The sequence below is a fragment of the Paramormyrops kingsleyae genome, chromosome 7 (genome assembly GCF_048594095.1).
Source record: "Paramormyrops kingsleyae isolate MSU_618 chromosome 7, PKINGS_0.4, whole genome shotgun sequence".
Classification (NCBI taxonomy): domain Eukaryota; kingdom Metazoa; phylum Chordata; class Actinopteri; order Osteoglossiformes; family Mormyridae; genus Paramormyrops; species Paramormyrops kingsleyae.
In genome coordinates, this window is record NC_132803.1 from 34,417,598 (window position 1) to 34,437,555 (window position 19,958).

The 19,958-nt window shown below is 43.7% G+C and overlaps 2 protein-coding genes across 8 annotated transcripts in view; both read right to left on the minus strand.

Moving 5' to 3' along the window:
* Positions 1 to 1,945: 1,945 nt before the first annotated feature.
* On the minus strand, positions 1,946 to 12,237 carry hmgcs1 (3-hydroxy-3-methylglutaryl-CoA synthase 1 (soluble)). Of its 6 annotated transcripts, none has more exons than XM_023793832.2 (10): positions 12,106 to 12,237; positions 9,493 to 9,950; positions 8,790 to 8,915; positions 8,162 to 8,326; positions 7,740 to 7,908; positions 5,407 to 5,577; positions 4,744 to 4,850; positions 4,520 to 4,645; positions 4,221 to 4,372; positions 1,946 to 4,121 (listed from the first exon to the last, which is right to left on the minus strand). In XM_023793832.2, the coding sequence occupies exons 2-10, from the start codon at positions 9,938 to 9,940 to the stop codon at positions 4,032 to 4,034; spliced, it is 1,554 nt and encodes a 517-aa protein (XP_023649600.2). In that variant the 5' UTR covers positions 9,941 to 9,950; positions 12,106 to 12,237; the 3' UTR covers positions 1,946 to 4,031. The 6 variants fall into 6 exon arrangements, with proteins under 6 accessions (XP_023649600.2, XP_023649598.2, XP_023649597.2 ...); XM_023793830.2 differs by lacking the exon at positions 12,106 to 12,237 and adding an exon at positions 11,951 to 12,096; XM_023793829.2 differs by lacking the exon at positions 12,106 to 12,237 and adding an exon at positions 11,119 to 11,246.
* Positions 12,238 to 14,330: 2,093 nt separating this feature from the next.
* Positions 14,331 to 19,958, minus strand: part of map3k1 (mitogen-activated protein kinase kinase kinase 1, E3 ubiquitin protein ligase) — a 42,691-nt gene continuing 37,063 nt past the window's right edge. For both annotated transcript variants that reach the window (XM_072714815.1, XM_072714816.1), the window contains exons 17-20: positions 19,607 to 19,738; positions 19,324 to 19,466; positions 18,096 to 18,227; positions 14,331 to 17,126 (exon numbers count right to left, since the gene is read on the minus strand). In XM_072714815.1, the coding sequence (XP_072570916.1) occupies positions 16,977 to 17,126; positions 18,096 to 18,227; positions 19,324 to 19,466; positions 19,607 to 19,738 (557 nt within the window). In that variant the 3' untranslated portion in view covers positions 14,331 to 16,976. The remainder of the gene's footprint in view (positions 17,127 to 18,095; positions 18,228 to 19,323; positions 19,467 to 19,606; positions 19,739 to 19,958) is intronic.

The following is a 19,958-nucleotide window of genomic DNA, read 5'->3' on the forward strand; positions in this document are numbered from 1 at the left end:
ACTTTTTAAGGCACTCGCTCCATGTTCTACGTACTTGTTTTCCTATGATGAAATATAAATGTCTGTTAGTACGGTTAATTATGTTATTGCGTTTGTCATTTCAATGGCTCCACCTAGTGCTGTACTACTACTATTGCAAAACACCTAACTACACTAGGGCTAAGTGACATGATTAAAATTCCCTCACGAAAAATTTCATAGAACGGGGGTGGGGGTGTTTGCAAACGATATTGCACTGCTACTGATAACATTTGCTGAGCAGGAGGACTGGCGATGAAAACAGATTATAAACTTAATTTTAGAATATTCTGAAAATCGCCTCGTGCCCCACAGTTTGAGAATCACTGACCTGCACAATGTTCCTGGGAAATCTGTAAAAATATTCGTACAATAAATTTAGATGGAAGAAGGCTGTGTTGCTGTGTTCACAAGACGATGGCCACAGCCTCTCTTTCCTGCCCTCTGTTACTGCTGTTTCAGTCTTGGGGTGATTTTTCTCAGGTCTATTGGGTGTAGATTTTCATCCATATAATGTTTTTGTGACGTGGTAATAAGATCATGAAAGATCAAGCAGAGTAAACAGAGTAATAATATCAAATTGCGTTGTCCTGTTCATGAGGTTTTGTCCAAGTCCCTTACTTACTTAGGTTACTTAGTGCTGTTGTATCAGTTTTGGTGAGATTTGTCTAAAAGTTCTATGGGTCCAGATATTCACCCTTACAACGTGTCTGCAAAGGTTGAAAAAGATCTGTCTAATACTTTGAGTTATACAACAGGATCCAATGCTTGAAACTACCCCTTTTTCTGTCACTGTGCGACGCTGCTTCAGTTTTGGGGCGATCGGGCTCAAAATTTGATCACTTTCAGTATCACCGATACAATGTGTCAGCTAAGTTTGAAAAATTCTGTAAAATGCTTTTAGAGTTACTGTGTTCACAAAATCAAGGCTCTTATAAAGCTGCCCTTTCTTCTGTCACCACATAGCACTGCTGCTTTATATTTTGGGCAGTTTATCTTAAAATATCAGGTGTAGATATTCATCCATATAATGTTTTTGTGAAGTAGTAATAATATCCATCAAATACTTTTTGACTTAATCACTTTTACAATGTCAAACGCTGTCTGCTTTCATCCTCCCCTTTGCTGCCACTAAGCTTTAATTTTGGGGCAAGTTGTGTCAGACTTTGATCGATTCCAGTTCCTCACAAATACAATCTGTCTACAAAGTTGCAAATGTCCAAAATGATTTTTTTTGTATCACTATGTGGCACTGCTTCACTTTTAGTGCAAGCCGTCTCAAAGTTGAGTTCCAGGTCATCACACAGACATTGTGTCCATGTTCAAAAGATTTGAAGTTTTGAAATATATGTCAAATACTTTTTGAGTTATGGTGCTAACAAGACAGTATCTGAGGTGGTAGGCCTCCTGTCCAGGGAATACAATTAATGTCTGCATTAGGCCATCAGAGTCAACATTTCTGCTGGATCTTGAATCAACTTGATCACTGATTACATTGTTCAGTTTTAGGAGTGTTGAACGAGAGTATTGCTCTTAATTCACCAAAAATAAATGAACAAACAAGCACTAATGCTTGGTAGAGTGAGGCAAGGCTTATGATCCCACATTTTCTTTTTGTGTGTGATGGAGGGAGTGTGTCGAGAAACGTTAAAGTCATGATCAGTGTGCGCTTTCAGAAACATCTCTTTAAATCAAAGGCAGGATATGTATTCATATTCCCAAGTTAAGCACAAGAAATTCAGATGCGAGTCCAACTTGAAGGAGTTTGTGTACTCTCAAAGCAAGTCACTTGTGTGGACTCCCACATCACAGACCTAAATGGCAAATCCAGCAATTTAAAAAATATTTTAACTACTGCTTAACATCATGCATATTACACTTACGGTAAAGCAAGAGATCAAGAGGGAAAAAAACAGAGCCAGAGGAATTTAAAGGAACATGTTTATTTTTCAGTTCATATTTTATGCATTTGCTTTTTTCCCCCTAGAATTCTTTGGGGAAAAAATGAAATCAGATACCAATGTACTCTACATATATAAATAGTTTTACTGTCAGTACTGTACATGACTTGCCAAAATTGATCTGACTTGAGAGAATCTATTTGTAAACATAAGCCTTTTCAAGATATAACCTTAGGAGGTAAATCTGCTTAGCTACAAAATTAAAAATCTGTACATCAACACTATACATACATATTTTATATATATATTTTTATATATGTATATATATATATATATAAATATATATATATATATATTTTAATACCTTTAGTACATGCTTGCAGTAAGGCTTTTTGAAAGTTCAGCGGCATGCCTATTGCCCATCTCAGGCAATTGATCTGCCCTGTTGTTCATAGCAGTTATAGTTCCGAGTCCCTTGGTCAGCATTTGGGGGATGGGAAGGTTAAAATAAATGGCTATCGATTTAAAAAAAAAAAAAATTAAAAACGTGAGTCCAGCACTGCCCCCTAGTGACAGATGTGCTTTCTGCTAAACCTCCCCCAACTTCTTACAGCATGAAAGAATTGGCAACGTCCGGGAAACTACCTTGTGGGCGCCTTCACCACGGCACTCCAGGTAGCTAACCGATGGACAGCCAACCATCATACTTACGAGGGGGAACTAATGAAAATGCATCACTTCTGTCACTAATGCATCCCCAGTTATACAGAACAGTCTGCTGTGAAGCCCTTAGAACTTAAGGCTAGAGGCTGAGAGACACACAGGCCACCTAATCCATCACTCGACTTGACCAAAATCTCGTGCGAACTGCACATCCATGGAGAGGGTGCAGTCAAGTGGTATCCCGACCTGGACTTGAATGACTGTAACACCATCTGCCCCCACCCCTCTTCCACATCCGGCGTAATGGTTTGGCACAAATGATGGTAAGGGACCATGACGGGGAAAGCAGCAGCCCACTCACAGCCAGCCACCGTAAATGGGACATGGGTACTGCAGGTAGCCCCTTCTGGCAACACCACACCTACACCTTTCCAGAGAACCAGCCGCTCTCTTACACGTTAAGGTGGCCTGTCGAGACTTGGAAAAAATCTCGACCCCAAAACAAATCAAAGCTCAAATCTAGATTGATGCACGAATGGTGGTGGTGGGGGGGGAGGTGACACATTAACCATTACCATGCTTTCGATTTTGAACATAGAGATGAAGGTTTTGCATTTTAGTTTTACAACTCACTATTTACCATTTTTTCCTCGACAGCTGAGCTCACCATTTACAAATAGATTTTATCCCCATATGCTGAGTACAGATACCTATAAGCCCATCCCAAAAATATGCAAGGGAGGAAGTGTGTGTGTGTGTGTGCGCGTGTTGTATATATCATGGCAAGAATGCTACAAATACAGAATCCCAGTAAATATAACATTTCTATTCAATGCTTTCACTTTTCCCTGCACTAACCACCCAGCAAGGAGGTAACATTCCGCTACTATACAGTCACAAGTGAAATTTTGACACCATGCCCTGAATGTAGCATAGAATGTCCAGAATATGATTTTACTGCCTTATAAGGAAAGGGGGAGGCTTCCACAGCTATATTGCTTAAGCTTTCGTTTCCTGTTGGTGGCTCAGAGTCGAGCAACAGTCCTATGTGCGTATTGTCAGGTGCACTTACCACATTCGGCCACAAGAGGTCATTGGTCAGTTTGCTTGAAGGTGATTAACAACAAATGACGGGCGTTTGAAAAACATACAAACAATGTTGAAGCAGGGCATGGAGCCGTCTCTAGAGACCCCTGCAGGTTCACAGCAGGGTGCGTGCTGGGGATTGTAGTCTGATATAGTTGTGCATTGTAAGTATGTCCCGTGTTCCATGTAATGAAATGATCCTGGGACACATCAAGTACCAGTGAGGGTGGGGTTGTGGGCCCGGGAAGTCTTGTGGTTCTCAGTGTTCAGTGATAAATACACTGAACCACAGATCAGAATGCATGAGGGCACTTTCCTTTGTTCCACTTCCACCATGAAACTCTGTACCTCACAGAGGTAAATTCAGTGCTCTCCGTTGCTAACGGTGACCATTTCAGGGCTGGTGCTGTTGCCAGGTATCCGAGGCATCTTCTTAGCTGGACTGGGGATGTGCTGAGGGAAGGGGGGGCAATTGTTTCCTTAAAATCAGGTACATTTATTTTTACTTGTTTAAATAGTAGTTATCCCTAGAAACGCTAAATAACCCCATACCTCTGCTGTGGTGCTGACCAGCCCGGCTTCCAAGGGCCCGTACTCATCCAAGGACCGTCTAGCATACTGCCTGCGGTGTTTCTCGTCAACGTGGGTCAGGTACCAAGTGCCGGGAAACAGGTCATTCATGGTGCCTTTGGGGGTGTAGTTTGCTACAGGAGGGGCACAGAATTATTCTTCAAATTGGATTTCAATTGCAATTTCAATGCTACGACACTTGACCCTGAGCCAGACCTTGCGGAGCACAGGTGGGTGGAGTCATTTGTGTGTGGGTGGGGCTAGAAATGGGGCATACATACCCAGATGGTGAGTCTCCTCCCTCAGCTTCATGATGTCGGCAAACACGCCCGGCGACACTTTCTTGCGGGAGTCCAGTCTGGCCCGTAGGTCTGACAAACTGGCCACCAGCTTGTCCAGGGCAGATCCTGAAATGGCACCGAGACGGGGGGGGCGGTGTCAGCACTGGGCATCTCATGCAGTGCAGCATCGAGTTCATTAGCAAGGACGGCGAGAGAAGACCCACCGGGTGTGGCGTCCTGAGTCACCCGGATAGAGTAAAGCGTGGCGGCAAAGCCAGAGCCGTAGGAGAAGACGCCGACGCGCTGACCGGACAGCTGCTGGGGCGTGTGTCTGTGGGGGGAGGGGGGCAGTTGCCGTCAGACTGGGCACAGCTCACAAAGCTCCTCACTTCAGTCATTCTACGAACCATAAGTTCATGCCTCTTCCTATCCTGGTACCTTGGATTTATTCAAACCTGAAGCCTTTTGACACGCCCCCTTTTATTTAAATTAAACTCTCGGGCTAATAACTGCTTTATTTCTGCTATCATTCTGTTAAAGGAATTAAGCATCCTTGGATTAGGACGCTGTGCCCGTAAATCAGCGGGTCACTAATTCAGATGTCAGTGCTGGCAGCAGGTTTAGCCATTGGGCCCCTGAGCGTGGCCCTTAACCCCAAATTGCCCCAGGGACTGGCGGATGCTGCTTTCTCAATTGCAAGTCGCTTTGGATAAAAGCATCTGCTAAATTAAAAAAAAAAAAAAAAAAACGGGACGGAAAATGCAAGACAGTTCATTTCCTGTGTTCACAGGAAATGAACTAATTTCTGCATTCTTTTTTTGCATGTTGGAACACCATGTGACCCTGCAGCATGATCAGATCGATGTTCCTCTGCACGGCTGACTTACTGTGCCACCACAGACGCCAGGCAGCCATAGACAGACGGCGTGTACATGTTGCCGTTCTGGTTGGAAATGAGGAGCGAGGCCTTGGTCTTGCGGTCAAACATGTCCGCGCTGGCCTTCATGAAGGCCTTCTCCACATCCCGATCGAAGTAGGTCTCCTCTGGCTTCACTTCCCTGCAGGTCCGGCAAAACAAGGTGGGGAGTTAAGCTTTCTGACAGCAGAATGAAGACCTTGAATTTCATACGGGACTGGGAGCAGTGCATGGCTCAGTGGATTAGGATCATAAGCAACTTCCAACTGCTCAAAGGACAGTCTGATCTGTTTCTCTCAACTGTACGTCATTTTGGATAAAAGTGTCAAATAGCATCCTATTAATTTAGCCTTCAAAATATATTTGTGACATAGATGCTTGACAAGGAAAATTCTGAAGAGCACTTGACAAATTTTAAATGCACAACATAAATTAACAGATTCTCCTTTTATCAGTAATAACATTTCAGTCTGATGCCAAGACTTGAAAATAATACAATGAGTCGGATATCTATCCGAAGGGTAATAAGCAGTAGGGATGAGCGAGTACAGCATTATCTGTATCTGTATCCGTATCTGTATCTGTACTCGGAATGGGCGGGGCCTAACCCGGAAGTGGGTGGGGTTTGACCTGGAAGTGGGTCGGGTTGTCTTTAAATGGGTGGGGCTTTAACCGGTATGTTATTTTAAGCATGCAATTGATATGGGTTGATCAGAAATTGTTATATTTATTGCTGATTAGAAAACTATTTACATGACAGCATCAGCATTGAGCTTCAGATCAGTGGTTTTGATCACGATAACAAACGAACTATATACAGAACAAGTTTTGCAACAATGAATACAACACATGCGGTTGCAATTATGAAGTAAAATGTAATGAACAAGAGTTTTCATCTCAACATAACTTTCTTTTTTTAACTTTTAATTTTTTTATGATCAGTGTGATTTCTTTTTTTTTGGTTCTTTTTTATTTTTTTTATTTCCACACCAGGTATGTGTGAGTGTGTGTGTGTGAGTGAGTGAGTGAGTAAGAGAGAGACAGAGAGAGAGAGAAAGAGAGAGGGGGGGGGGGGGGGGGGAGTGTGTGTGTGTGTGTGTGTGTGTGTGTGTGTTTGTGTGTGTAGCTTAATTTGTAATATTAATTATACCACAACTACCTTTATTTTTTTTTATAAAATACAGCAAGAAAGTGTCAGACACTCAGTGCGTGAAGTAAAAAAAAACTGGCTAGAGCCAGCTGACGGTTTAAAAAAGAAAAAAAAAACTCCGACAGGCAGAGACGCGAGTCGCATTCTACAAACAAACCTGAAGCTGAAGAAACCCTAAACGTTAACGGAAAAGAACCCGCGATCCTGAGTGACTGAGGGAGCGACAGAGAGAGAGAGAGCGCTGTTCTCTTCTCTTCTCAGTGTTCTGTGTGTGAGTGAGCAGAGCGGGACACAGCAACACAATAAATCTGTATGTGTGTAGGGGAGGGGCGCTGTGACTAGTCTATCACAGAACGCAGACACAGTCAGCTACCCAATGAGAATTTTTATTCAATCCGAGCACAGATATTGACTTGTATTACTCGTATGATACTCGTACTCGTCAAAAGTGCTTTATCCGTACCGGATACTCGTTTCAGCCGAGTATCCGGCTCAACTCTAATAAGCAGTACAGATACGGCAATGGATGAATCTCAATACCAAGAATGCAAAGACTTTACTTGTGGTCTTGGCAAGACCAGTCTTGCAAACTTGCCTACCAAACATGGGGTGTGGTCTTGTTTGTCAAGAATGCAGCAGATGCATCCTTGATATTCGGTGTGGGGCAAGAATGACATATGGGCATTTTTACTGTTCTTGTGTTCTTAGTATTGGATCTGGTCTTCAGCAATGGAAGATGACATAAAACAGGTACCCGAGAACAAGTATGGTCAAGTATGCATATTGGGATTTACAGAGTGTCTCACTGATACAGCACTGAAAGCATATAACACACTTAACTGCAAAGATCTAGATCAGGGGTGTCAAACTCCAGTCCTGGGGGGCCGGAGCCCTGTGTAGCTTAGTTTTTTTCCCTATTCCACCACAAATGATTCAGCTCAAGAGCTATGCGGTAATTAGCACAAGGAGTTGCAACGAGTTGAATCAGGTGTGTTAAATGAGAGGAAACCCAAAAATGCGTAGGGCTCCAGCCATCCAGGATTGGAGTTTGACACCCCTGATCTAGATGCATAGATATACAAGCACAGACTGCAAAACACACAGCGGGTAGAGCTGAAATTCACTGTCAATCTAGGCCACGGAACACTGCTCACCTGAAAGCCTCCAGGCCACTGAAGATGCCACTTTCTGTGTTGGGGCTGGGGTCGCTGAGGAAGTCATTCAGCACCAGGCGGGCCAGTGACTTCTGGACCAGCTTGCAGTACGGGGAGTGGAAGATCATGTAGCCGAAGTCTTCCAGATCAAAACGCCGATCGATGCCCTCTATGGGAGGTAGTGGAGGGAGATGGGACAACAACAAATATATTCACTCATAAATCTCTCCAAGACACAAGAATGTAGCCTTCTACCCATGAATCACTATGGCTCATAGAGCTGTAAATGGACCCCCCCCCACCGTCTATAAAATAATATAAATAAGAATGATAGCTTTCCTTCTACAGAACATGATTCTATTCATCATCAACCTGGTTCCCTTTCATAGCTGCCAGCCAGCCGGCAGTAGGATACCACCCACCTTTCTGCCACTGAGCGTGGATCTTGTTGCGGTACACAGTGTAGCACCTGTCCAGCGCGCTCAGGTAGCATTGGATGGACAGTTTGCCATCCACCACAGGGTACTCTGACACCATGTCCGGCTTGTAGAAGTCGTAGGCGTGCTGCATATGTGTCCCGCGCAGGCCTGCGGAACCAGAGCCGCGAGCACCGTTAGCAAACAGTCCCACAGTTACCCGCCTCAGTCAGCGACACGCGGCGACTGTGTACTTTCCAACGCAGAGAGTATTAGACAAACAGAACGCGGCAGCCCAGCCAAGGCCACCCTTTTAATACGCCAACAGCGTAACAAAAAGCTAATGGGGGAAAATACTGATCTGGCAGATAGCAGGCCAGTGTCTACAGATAAAAAAGCATCAGCTACCTGGGTCTGCGTGACTACCACAAACATGCCCCCTTACACACTATCCTGCTTTGTACTGCAGACCATCTAATACAATACACAGGATAAAGAGTCTAAACTCCGCTTCGTGTCTCGAGTCCTAACAACGGCACGTCCTCTGCAGAAAAGGGAACAGGCTGTTTCATCTGAAACAGAGAAACAGGAGGCGACGTATCGGAACCATCCTGCAGAGAAGACACCCACCTACCTCTGTCAAAGGCCAGAGGAGCGTTGGGGCCCACTAGCATAGCCACTGCCCCCGCGCCGCCCGTGGGCCTGGCGGATCCTGTGGCGTACACGGCGATGTCTCCCGCCACCACCAGGGCATAGCGACCTGCGTCAAAGTAACAACGGGAAGGAGTCGCTAAAACATCCCCAACAAACACAACTGCAATCAAGCAACGTAACATCAAACATAAAATGACAATCAGCAGATTTGCTCTTTTCACATTTATTTACCCATAATTACTAAAAGTACTCAGGCCATTTTGGCCAAACACAGCACAAGTACAAGGACTATTGTCCACCTCAACGGCTTCTTCCCCAAAGACACTGCCCTCCTAAATCAGGACCCATGAGGACCATACTGGCACTGATGGGACCCTTTCATATCTAGTCACCCGCTTTTATGAATATCATACTCTTATTGACTTCATTAGTTTATCTGCATAGACGCCAAAGCTGTTTGCATCCTATATCTGACCGTCTTTATCTTTATATATGGTTATTTATTAATTGCACATTTTTATTTCTATTTTGGTTTTTTTTGTACTTTTGCCTTGATTGTATGTTTTACTGTATACTTCATGTCACCACCTGTACCAAAACAAATAGTGAATAAAATGATTCTGATTACCCAGCCCATCAGCTGTTACCACATGCAAACAAAATTGGGACAGCAGGACTCTTACCGTCCCAGGAGCTGGATTCCACCCAGTTGACGGCATTGAAAAGCGCCGCCGTGCCACCGTAGCAGGCGTTGGTGTTGTCCACGCCTTCCACGTCCGTGTTGCCCGACTCCTCGAACAGCTGCATGAGGACAGTCTTCACCGACTTGGACTTATCGATGATGGTCTCCGTGCCGACCTCCAGGCGGCCGATGCTGTTGTAGGACAGGCAGTTCTTCTCCATCAGCTGCTGCACCACCGTCAGACACAGTGAGTTGATGTCCTCCCGGTCTGAGCAGAAGCCCATACGGGCCTGACCCAGGCCGACCGTGTACTTCCCTGCCGCCACGCCGTCATACTGCTCCAGCTCCTCCTGATCGATGTACTGCGCCGGGAAGTAGACCTCCAGGGCGATGATGCCAACATCCTTCGGCCAGGTGGCCTCACCGCTCGCAGGTACAGATCCGGGCATCTTGGCAGAACTGCAAGACAGAGAGCACCAATGAGACAGCATGCCGCAAAGAACTTCAGCAGGGGTGAGACGCAACATGAGATAAACTTCACAGCTGTACTGATGGGGTAGGTTAGGAGCAGGGGGTTGTCCCTGTGGTGATTTTGTAAGCAACATTGTTTGAACAGGGGGCGTGCCCTGACGTCACTTAGGTTTAGCTATTCCCCATTACAGGGTATTTACCCACCGATGTAATTGCATAATCCGCTTTCCCCAGTTTATGCTACCTGTAGGTTTAAAGCGGTTCAAATTCCACGTAAAAAACACAGATTCAGCCAAAAAAAAAAACGCTACTTCCCAGAAACACGACACCTTTATGTACTCAAAGACCTCTTTGCGCAATACAGGAAAAGAACAAAAACAACTAGTGTCAATTAGACTTCGTTATTAGGGTAAAGGGCACGTAAATGAAATATGACCGGTGCCCTTTTACCTAGTTAAATCACGTGAAGATAACTACTGATGACATTTTGGTCACTTACGTACAAATATGCTACGTTTACAGATGTTTCGGCACCTGGAAAAATTGTTGTAGAAGGCAAATTACTGGAGGGTCTCCTCAAAAATCAGATATTACACATATATGATGTACTTATCTTCCGATTTATATACCGACCGTGAAATTCCGAGTAACTGTAAATTATCCGTGCACCGTGAATAAACTGACGTTACGATGCACGAGTTGACAGAAAGCATGCAATCAGCTATGTCTAAAGGCAAAAACACTTTAAGATGAACTACCCTCACAAAACCTCAGACTTCCTTGCTAGGTTTGGTCGTACCATCGCCCCACGTTTTCCCCATCTATGGCATTTAGTTGACAAGCCCTTCGAGCGACCACCGCCGCCAAGGGCGTATAAAATTCGTGTCCGATTTCGCCTTGTCACATTTCATACTTAAACTTCAGGTAAAGGTCTTCACAGCGCCTGTAACGTAACGGCTCAATTACCCTGATTACTCAGCGCAAGATGCCAATAACGACGGGAGCCTAGTTTAGACTGACACCAACCTGTCCGGAAAGATTATCGGTGCTCCACAGATCCCTTTATCCACACTACAAGGTGACACGCCGAGCCCAGGTTTTAATTTACAGCAGCACAGATGCGAGGCAAAACGGGTCAACAATAGCCCGGGCTTACCTTACAATCATAGGGTAAGTTAATAGGCGTGAGACGGAAACCTGTCCTTTGGAAAGATCATAAGGTCAGCCGGTTACGTTTCCACCCGGACCGACAAAGACTGGCGGACCGACTTCCGTCTGAGAGATCCGCGCGCCAACGTCTGGCGTCCGCGGCTCGCAGTGCGCTTAAAGCCACGTAATAGGATTAAAGAAACCGCACGGCTATCTCCAAAACGGACATTCTGTTATGATTATACAAACGGGAGCTGACTAGTGGCTATGCCGGCTACGTTTGTGGGTGTTGTGGTGTGGCTGTACAAAAATTAAACGGCGCCGCATCGCCGCACCGGTGTCTAGTGACCCATCGACACACGCTTGGTGACTCACAGTTATATTAACATAGGTTTCGAAATATTCAGTCTTTTATATTATAAACCACCTCTTAGAAACTTCCTGCATTTAATAAATACAGAATGTAAGTTATATACAAGTACGTGTACTAAATATTAAATGTTACTTTGGGATGTATTAGAATTTTAAAAGTACATTTTGAATGTTCAGCCGCAACAATTGTTATCCTCCAAGTGCCAAGGTACTGACAGTCATTTGAAAGAATGACAACATCTACAAGTTGTTATATGCATACGTAGTAAATGTCACTTGTTTTTGTAGTTAGCAGTTTGCCAATCTAAAACAAATGAAGTATAGCTAGGTACAATTACAGCTCGCTTGTTAGCCATCTTTCAACAATGTCAACCCAAAGATACACTTTCGTTGTGTTCTATACAAGACCGGTTCAACATAAGTTATTCGTGTATCATAACACATCTTTATATTATGTAATCACTCACCGGAGACACAGACGACTTTTTTCTGACAGACCAGAAGTAGACTGGCTTTCTTATTACTATTTGTTGTATTTATACAGAGAGAACAGCAGCATGCGAAAAGGCGGATCACCGTCCAATCACGGCGAAATCTCGCCGTCCAGTCATTTAATGCCTACCTGCCCTTCGCAATACATCAGCCAATCGTCAACCCGGAAACAACTTCCCATCAGAGCGCGGTTCTGAGTGGCTGAATGGTGTGAGTAAGTGACGGTATATGGTGAGAGGACCAAGGCCAATCAGGGAAGACGTCCGACTCCTGGCGAGGTCGTCAGTGTAGTACAAGCTCGAATCCGTGAAGAAGCCGCCGATGGTCCCCCTGGCAACCACCGGCTGGCTATGAAAACGTAGCGTATAGGAGAGTAGGCATCTTATGGTGACCGTGAAGTTTTTTTCCCCTCCTCGTTATTTTCACTTGACAATTAATTTATGTTCTCTAGACATGTAGACTAATAAAAATAAGTACATTTTGCCGCAGTATACTTTTTAATATTCAGTGTCTTATTGGTTATCAAGGTTCTCTCTCTCTCTCTCTCTCTCTATATATATATATATATATATATATATATATATATATATATATATATATATATATATATATATATATAAATAACCTCTTAAATGGCCAGATTTCAAGTGTCCGTTTTAAATATGCTGTTTCATAGCTAAATGCTTCCCTCCATTTGCACCAATATATAGTACACCACTTTGTTTAATTCAAAACAATTCTAGCGGAAAAAGTTATTTAAACACCTGTACTGAAATTAATATAAGTGTTTTCATTTGTACTTATCCTTCTGAAGCAATGTTATATACAAACCAATTCTGATAGAGACAAAGCATATTTCCAGACTCAGAACTGATTATTTTGACTAATCGCCTATTTCTTAGTACTTAAATGAATTATTCTGCCTGACTGTTATTTAGAACAGGTCACCAATAGGCGGACATTTTTTTGGTTGCAGTGGCCATTGGATTTGTGTTGCTGGTGGAATTTGGCCCTAGGAGAAATAGTTGTGGACCCATGGTAGCATGTATTAATTAAGGTAGTCATAGTTATTAAAATGTCAGACTTTTGCAATACATTTTTGGGTAAATCATTTTCTGGGTAATGAATGTGCTGGTTTGCCATTTCAGCTGATTTCTGTTCCTCCACAATAATAGGAAATGCACTTGCTCTGCAAGGGGAGAAGCTCAGTACGCCATCAGTTTATAGACAGAGAGCTCAAGCAGCAAAAGGACAGAAAGTACACAAATACAAACACAGTGTAAACTTAAGACTATATGCGAGACCATACACGATGACTGTGCAACGAAGTTATGCAAAAGGAGTAAATAAAATTGAAAGCGGTGTAGGTGTGATGTACAGTGGCACAGAAATATAGTGTGTTATTGTTATTTAAATGCTGTCCAGGCATGTATTATGGCTGAGATGTTGTAATGCAGAAAAGATCCCATGTAGGGCTCCTTAAAACACTGGCTTTGGGATGAGCTGGTTGCTGAAGGACACTATTGACTTATACTCTACTACGTCACTGTGATTTTGGGCTGGGTGGAGGCAGCTAGCAACTTCACCTTGGCATGGAGGCTGACGTATCTCCTCTGGCTCCACCCACAGGCAGGTGTGCAATCCAATGTTTCCTTCCAGGAACTACCTCAGTGGCCAAGGTGACATCACCCGTGGTTTGACCAGTACACGTCTGGGGCAAGTCAACTAAAACATGTCATTTTGCAAAGAGAGAGAGCCCCGCAACTATAACCCAAAGGGCCCGGCTAGCTGGTTCAGAACACGCAGAATAACAATTCTCCATCAAAGAAAATCAATCCTGTCCCTGGTGTGTGTGTGTGGAACTCTGCTTATGTAGTGTGCATTTCATTTGGGTCCTACAGAAGCTGTTTGAAAAATGCATACGGAAACTCTGTGACATCCACTGTAAAAATACTGCCAGATACAGTCATGATTTCTCCACCCTTCTGTGTCTCCATTCATGTTAAGACAGGCAGTCTGGTGTGCATGTCATAAATTGGGGACACGTCAGTATTAACACATTGTATGTGTTGTTATATATTAAATATTCCTATAAAGACATAGATGTGTAGCGATATAATAACAAGGGCCCTATACGTACACATGCCTCCACAATAAAAGGTACAGGTGGCTTGGTCATTAGCAGTGCCATTGGCTAGCCTTTGGGGTACTTTCTACGGAAACAAATTACATCATGACCACAACAAAGAACTCCTTGCTACATAATCTCTCCTACTGGCTGGATGAAAATTCATGTGTGTATAGATTTTGTCCAAAATGTGATGGGAAAAAAAAGATAAGTAGCTCAAAGAAAGCAAGTTTTTTATTCCCAATTATTTTATTTATTAAAGACAAAACACCAAAACAAGTCCAAATTATGCTATAAAATGTTTCAAACTGGGTAAAACCTTTAATATTTAAAATATTTTGATATATCTAAAAGTATGGATACAGTTTAAGCCAATCTCATCTTTTAACCCAGAGATTTCATGAGTTTATTTGCACAATGAAGGTGCTAATGGAAGTTAGCCCTTAGCCCTGGAAATCTTTGAAAAGGAGAAAACAAATACAAATTACAAATAGAATATATATCAAGAAAGAGAACTTTGGTTGAAGAAAAACTCTATAGGACACCTGAGGTAGTAGAGACTGGAATAAAACAGCAAGACTTTCTTTACAAAAAAAAAAGTACCACCGAGTGAGACAGGAAATGACATAAAAGTTTTACACAATAATTTCAGTCCAGCTCCAATCTGAAAAGGAAATAAGATTACATCACATCCGCCTTTAACAAGGAGAAATAAAATGCATAACACAGACCTGTCAGCTTGCAAAGACACAGAAGGACAAGATGATTCTAAAGGCACTGACAGATCGGTAGGAATTACAGGTGCGACAGATTTACGTAATACTGATTAGATTTTATGAATCTGACAGAAATCGGATTTTTCCAGCATATAAAAAAAAAGAGTGCATACGTTTAAAGCTCTTAAAAAAAGACATTAAAAGAAAGGTAAGAAAATTAACTCAAAGCAAGAACAAAAAAATGTATTTATGAAAAATGTGTGGTATAAAAATACAGGAGTCAAGTACAATAAAATTTAGCTACCAAACTTCACATTTATTTACATTTTTAACTCTTCAAGCTGTGTCACACTTGTACTCAACAGAGAAATAGAAATTTGCATTAAATAAAATCTCAATTTATTTTAAAATGTTCCTTTTGAAATTGTTGTAACATTAGCATTGACATGGGTCCAATTCATTCTGTAGGGATTTCAGATAAAGAGCATAAAATCTCAATAAGCCTCATTATATGTTCAAGAAAACATGTTACATAGCTTAACTACTGTTTTTCATTCTCCCTCCAACTGCAATCCAGAACAACACTTGAAGAGTTACAGTTCTTAAAATAATCTGAACATGCTCTAAATATCTAATCCAGAGACAAGCTGATAAAAATAGTTTTGTTCTTTTATTCTGCATCAAGAAAATAAAGTCTGTAGATCTTCTACGCGTCCACAAATTTGCAAGACATCCCCTCCACCAAAAAGGTGTTTTACAGCATTGTAAGATTAGAATGGTGGAAGAGATTTTAAAAACCTCAGATGTACATCATCCTTTTCTTTACTTAAAATATATATTTATATGTTCAAGATCATTCCTAAAGGAGTCAACGATTAAGCATTGCTATGTACGAAGGAACAGCACCAAAAGAAAATGGCAAACTGATTACAAAAGGTAGAAATATTTGTTCGGAAATGAAATATTACACTTGGTCATCTGAGGACTTATGAAACTTCTAAATAACATTTCTTTTAAGGTTCACAAGTCTCAAATGTAACAGTGTTAAGGAACCAGCAGGATGTTCGCTGTTCACCTGATGTCCAAACTGTCCCAGCAAAACTTTCTCTGGCACATTAAAAAGGTCTCAGACAAACAGAATCCCAGCAGAACCCAAAAAAGCAACACCTTCCCTATTTACACATATATGAAACATTTCTTGCAATATTTAAAAAAAAATGCCAGATACAAAAATCAAGACAACTCTTTGAAATGCCGATGCCGACCAGCGTTTCTTGCCTACAAAGCAAAGCTTCTGCTAAAATATCACCTTTCCCTGAAACATTTTGAAGATCTCTCAGATTAATTGGCCAAGTACAATGGCCTGACAGTAAAATGCACACATCAAGGCATCTATATATATATATATATATATATATGATATATATCACAAATATATATCATACATATATATTATATATATATATATATATACACACACGATATATATATATATATATATATATATATATATATATATATATATATATATATATATATATATATATATATATTGCATTTAACACTTATGATATACACAGAATCATCTAAAAAAATAATCATTTGACACCTGTGCTCTACATAACGGATTCTTACAGGTACGGATGCTAATACGCTTCTGAAATGCATGAAGGTGTGGCGACCTAAGCGATAAACCGGCTTACTCTGCTGTCAAAGATAAAAGAAACAGAGTATTTAAACCTTGTGGCTATAAAAATGACAACATAATGAATACATTTCACCATGGGGCTGCCAGTAACAGAACGGAACAGCCTATTTAAAGAAACAGGGTAATAATTAAAGCTGGTGAAGAAAGGACCCATAACACACGTCTAAAAAGGCACCATTTAGAAGGGAACAGAAACCAGCTCTTGGCACACTAAGGTACAGGGGGTTGTGGCCATCGTGGGCTAAGGTACAAGCATGGTATGCGAAGGTACGCTGGGCTCACAGTCCACAAGGGTACAGCAGGTGGCACCATCCCGTCGGCCTTAGGGTACCTCCCTATGCTCACAGGCCAGCATCTAGTGCCTAGCTACCAGCAGGGGGTGAGCACTCGGGGCCGTCAGTAGTACTTGGACGCATGTCTTCTGGGGTGGCGGGATCAGACCCCACCCCCTACCAGTTCAGGCGGAAGACAGGGTGCTTCAAGAGGTCTCGCGACGCCGGCCGGTCAGCAGGCTGCAGCTCCAGGCAGCGCAAGGTGACGTCGCGTAGGCCGGGGGACAGGTGCGGCGGGATTGTCGGTGCCGTGGTGGCACTCGCGATCTTTTGGGGGGGTGACACAACATAAATTTAATAAATGGCAAGGAATGTAAGAAAGCACATCCATCCATCCATCATTCACCCAGACTTCACCTGAGCCTGGAGCCTAGCATAGGAAGCACAGGACACAAGGCAGAGGACACCCTGCACGGACACAGGGCCATAGACACACACAGACACACAGAAAGTGCAGGGCGGAGATTTGAATTCCCCTGCAAAGTTCAGGAAAAGGACAAACAAAATCTGCAGAATGACCTGGGACAACATGACCAATATCGCACTGACCTGGGCTTGGCAGCAACGCCCCCCCACCCCACACTTGGATTCGCAAACCAGGCTCACCCACTGAGGCTGCTCTGCCAATCAAGGCCTCCCCACCCACCAAAGCTGTCCCGCCCACTGAGGCTGCTCTGCCTATCAAGGCTGCCCCACCCACCAAAGCTGTCTCGCCCATTGAGGCTGCTCTGCCTATGAAATCTGCCCCACCCACCTATGCTGTCCCGCCCACTGAGGCTGCTCTGCCTATCAAGGCTGCCCCACCCACCAAAGCTGTCCCGTCCACTGAGGCTGCTCTGCCTATCAAGGCTGCCCCACCCACCAAAGCTGTCCCGTCCACTGAGGCTGCTCTGCCTATCAAGGCTGCCCCACCCACCAAAGCTGTCTCGCCCATTGAGGCTGCTCTGCCTATGAAATCTGCCCCTCCCACCTATGCTGTCCCGCCCACTGAGGCTGCTCTGCCTATCAAGGCTGCCCCACCCACCAAAGCTGTCTCGCCCATTGAGGCTGCTCTGCCTATGAAATCTGCCCCACCCACCTATGCTGTCCCACCCACTGAGGCTGCTCTGCCTATCAAGGCTGCCCCACCCACCAAAGCTGTCCCGCCCACTGAGGCTGCTCTGCCTATCAAGGCTGCCCCACCCACCAAAGCTGTCCCGTCCACTGAGGCTGCTCTGCCTATCAAGGCTGCCCCACCTTGAATATGAGTGCCAGGTGGTTAGAGTGCTTCTCAGCATTCCAGGGCGGTTTGGCGCAGGACATCTCGATGATGGCGCAGCCCACACTCCACACGTCACAGCTGCGGCCGTACTGCTGCCCCCGCAACACCTGCGACAGAAAAACGGACCACAGTCGCATCATTAGAGACATTCATACGCTTAATGAAGTAATATTCAAACATCAGTACACACCTAAGAATTGTTGTGCAGGAATATAAAGGAACAGAAACACATTTCAACAAAAAATTTAATTTGTATTTCTAAATTGTTTATTTATAATCAGGAATATATTATGTATGAATTAAAAAGTGATTATTTTTATGCACATATTTCACTATAACTATCTGTATATGTGAGAGATCAAAACGATCGGTTTCCCGACTTGCGTGCGAAACCACGCACACGCTTTCGAGAGGCCAACATGACAAACTGGGGGCCCAGAGGGTCTGCGGCCCAGCGCACTGCCTCCTAATAAAACACCCGGCCGTCGGGGGGGGGGGGGGGGGCAGCTCATTGTGTCTGTCACAATCACTTTTCAGCTGGGGTTATGGAGAAACCCAAATCCACTTCACCCGATTCCCCCCCAGACACGTGACTCTGAATGGCCTGCACAATAGCCGCAGGAGCCATTGAGATTGAAATCCCTCTAGCAGAGGACCGACTCGGCCTCTAAGGTAAACCAATGCGCAGTCGCTAATTTGCGGAAGGTCAATTTCCCCAAAGTTATATAGAGTTCTCGACTCACAGAAATAATCAATTTCACAAAACCTTACAGAAGCCACATTTACCTCCCATACAATTCAAGACACCTTATAGCCCAAAAACACAAGCCAAAAATATATGGGTAATACGTTTTCAATGATTGCCTTTGTAAAGTGACTTTGAGTATTTAGAAAAACACTATATAAAATAAATGTATTATTATTAATAATAATAATACATATTTAATAAATGAAAAAATAAAGGTCAAATATATTTTCAGCGCATGTCGCCTTTTTTGCGTTACCGCTGTTGCAAACTCTATGCGTCTCGGGTATTTTTTTACACAAATCCAGATTTTAACGTTGATTTTACGCAAGAGCTGCCTGTACTGCTAAATCCACTGCTAGGGTGAAGTAAGCAGATGTGCTTTTAAGAGGATGTTCCACTCATATGCAGCCCAAGGCTCTGCAAGCGCTTTACTCCTGTCCTCAGTGAGCATTTACCTCGGGGGCCATGAAGGCGATGGTGCCCAGGAGTTGGCCTTGGAACTCTCCGGCACCCGTCCCCTTGGAGGCCATCCGGGCAGCCGCCCCAAAGTCGGCGATACGCAGTCTCTGGCCTGTGCTGTCGATCAGCAGGTTGGCACCTGTGGACCAGGGGGCGAAAAATGGCCATCAAACATGACAGGAGTTAGCTGAAATAGGTCACAAGGCCTACATAGCTGACAGAGCTGATGATGATGAAGAACATGGATGAAGGTGGAGGCTGCTGGCCGAGGCGGCTCACCTTTGATGTCCCTGTGGATGATCTGGTTCTCGTGGAGGTAGGCCAAGCCTCGCAGCAGCTGTTCGGTGTAGTTGACGATCACGCCCTCCTTGAAGGCCCCGTATTTGTTAAGCAGGTGGGAAACAGAACCCCCTGTGTGGAGCAGGACACATGTCACCACAGGATCGGGGTGCCGTTTGACTTGGAGAATACTGTCTAATAACCAATTCGTCCCTCTGGCAAACACCCTGGACAGGACACCACTCCATCAATGGGTGCACATGTACAAACAGACCACCGGCAATTTAAAAACACTGATACACTTAAACACATCTTTGGATTGCTGGAGGAGACCTATTTGACGCAGGGAGAC

Excerpts from the sequence above, each read along its gene's own strand:
- hmgcs1 (XM_023793829.2), bottom strand. Across the intron at positions 7,909-8,161 it reads CCACGCTCAGTGGCAGAAAG|AGGGCATCGATCGGCGTTTT; the intron begins GTGGGTGGTATC and ends TACCTCCCATAG. Across the intron at positions 4,851-5,406 it reads CTGGCGTCTGTGGTGGCACA|ACACACGCCCCAGCAGCTGT; the intron begins GTAAGTCAGCCG and ends CTCCCCCCACAG.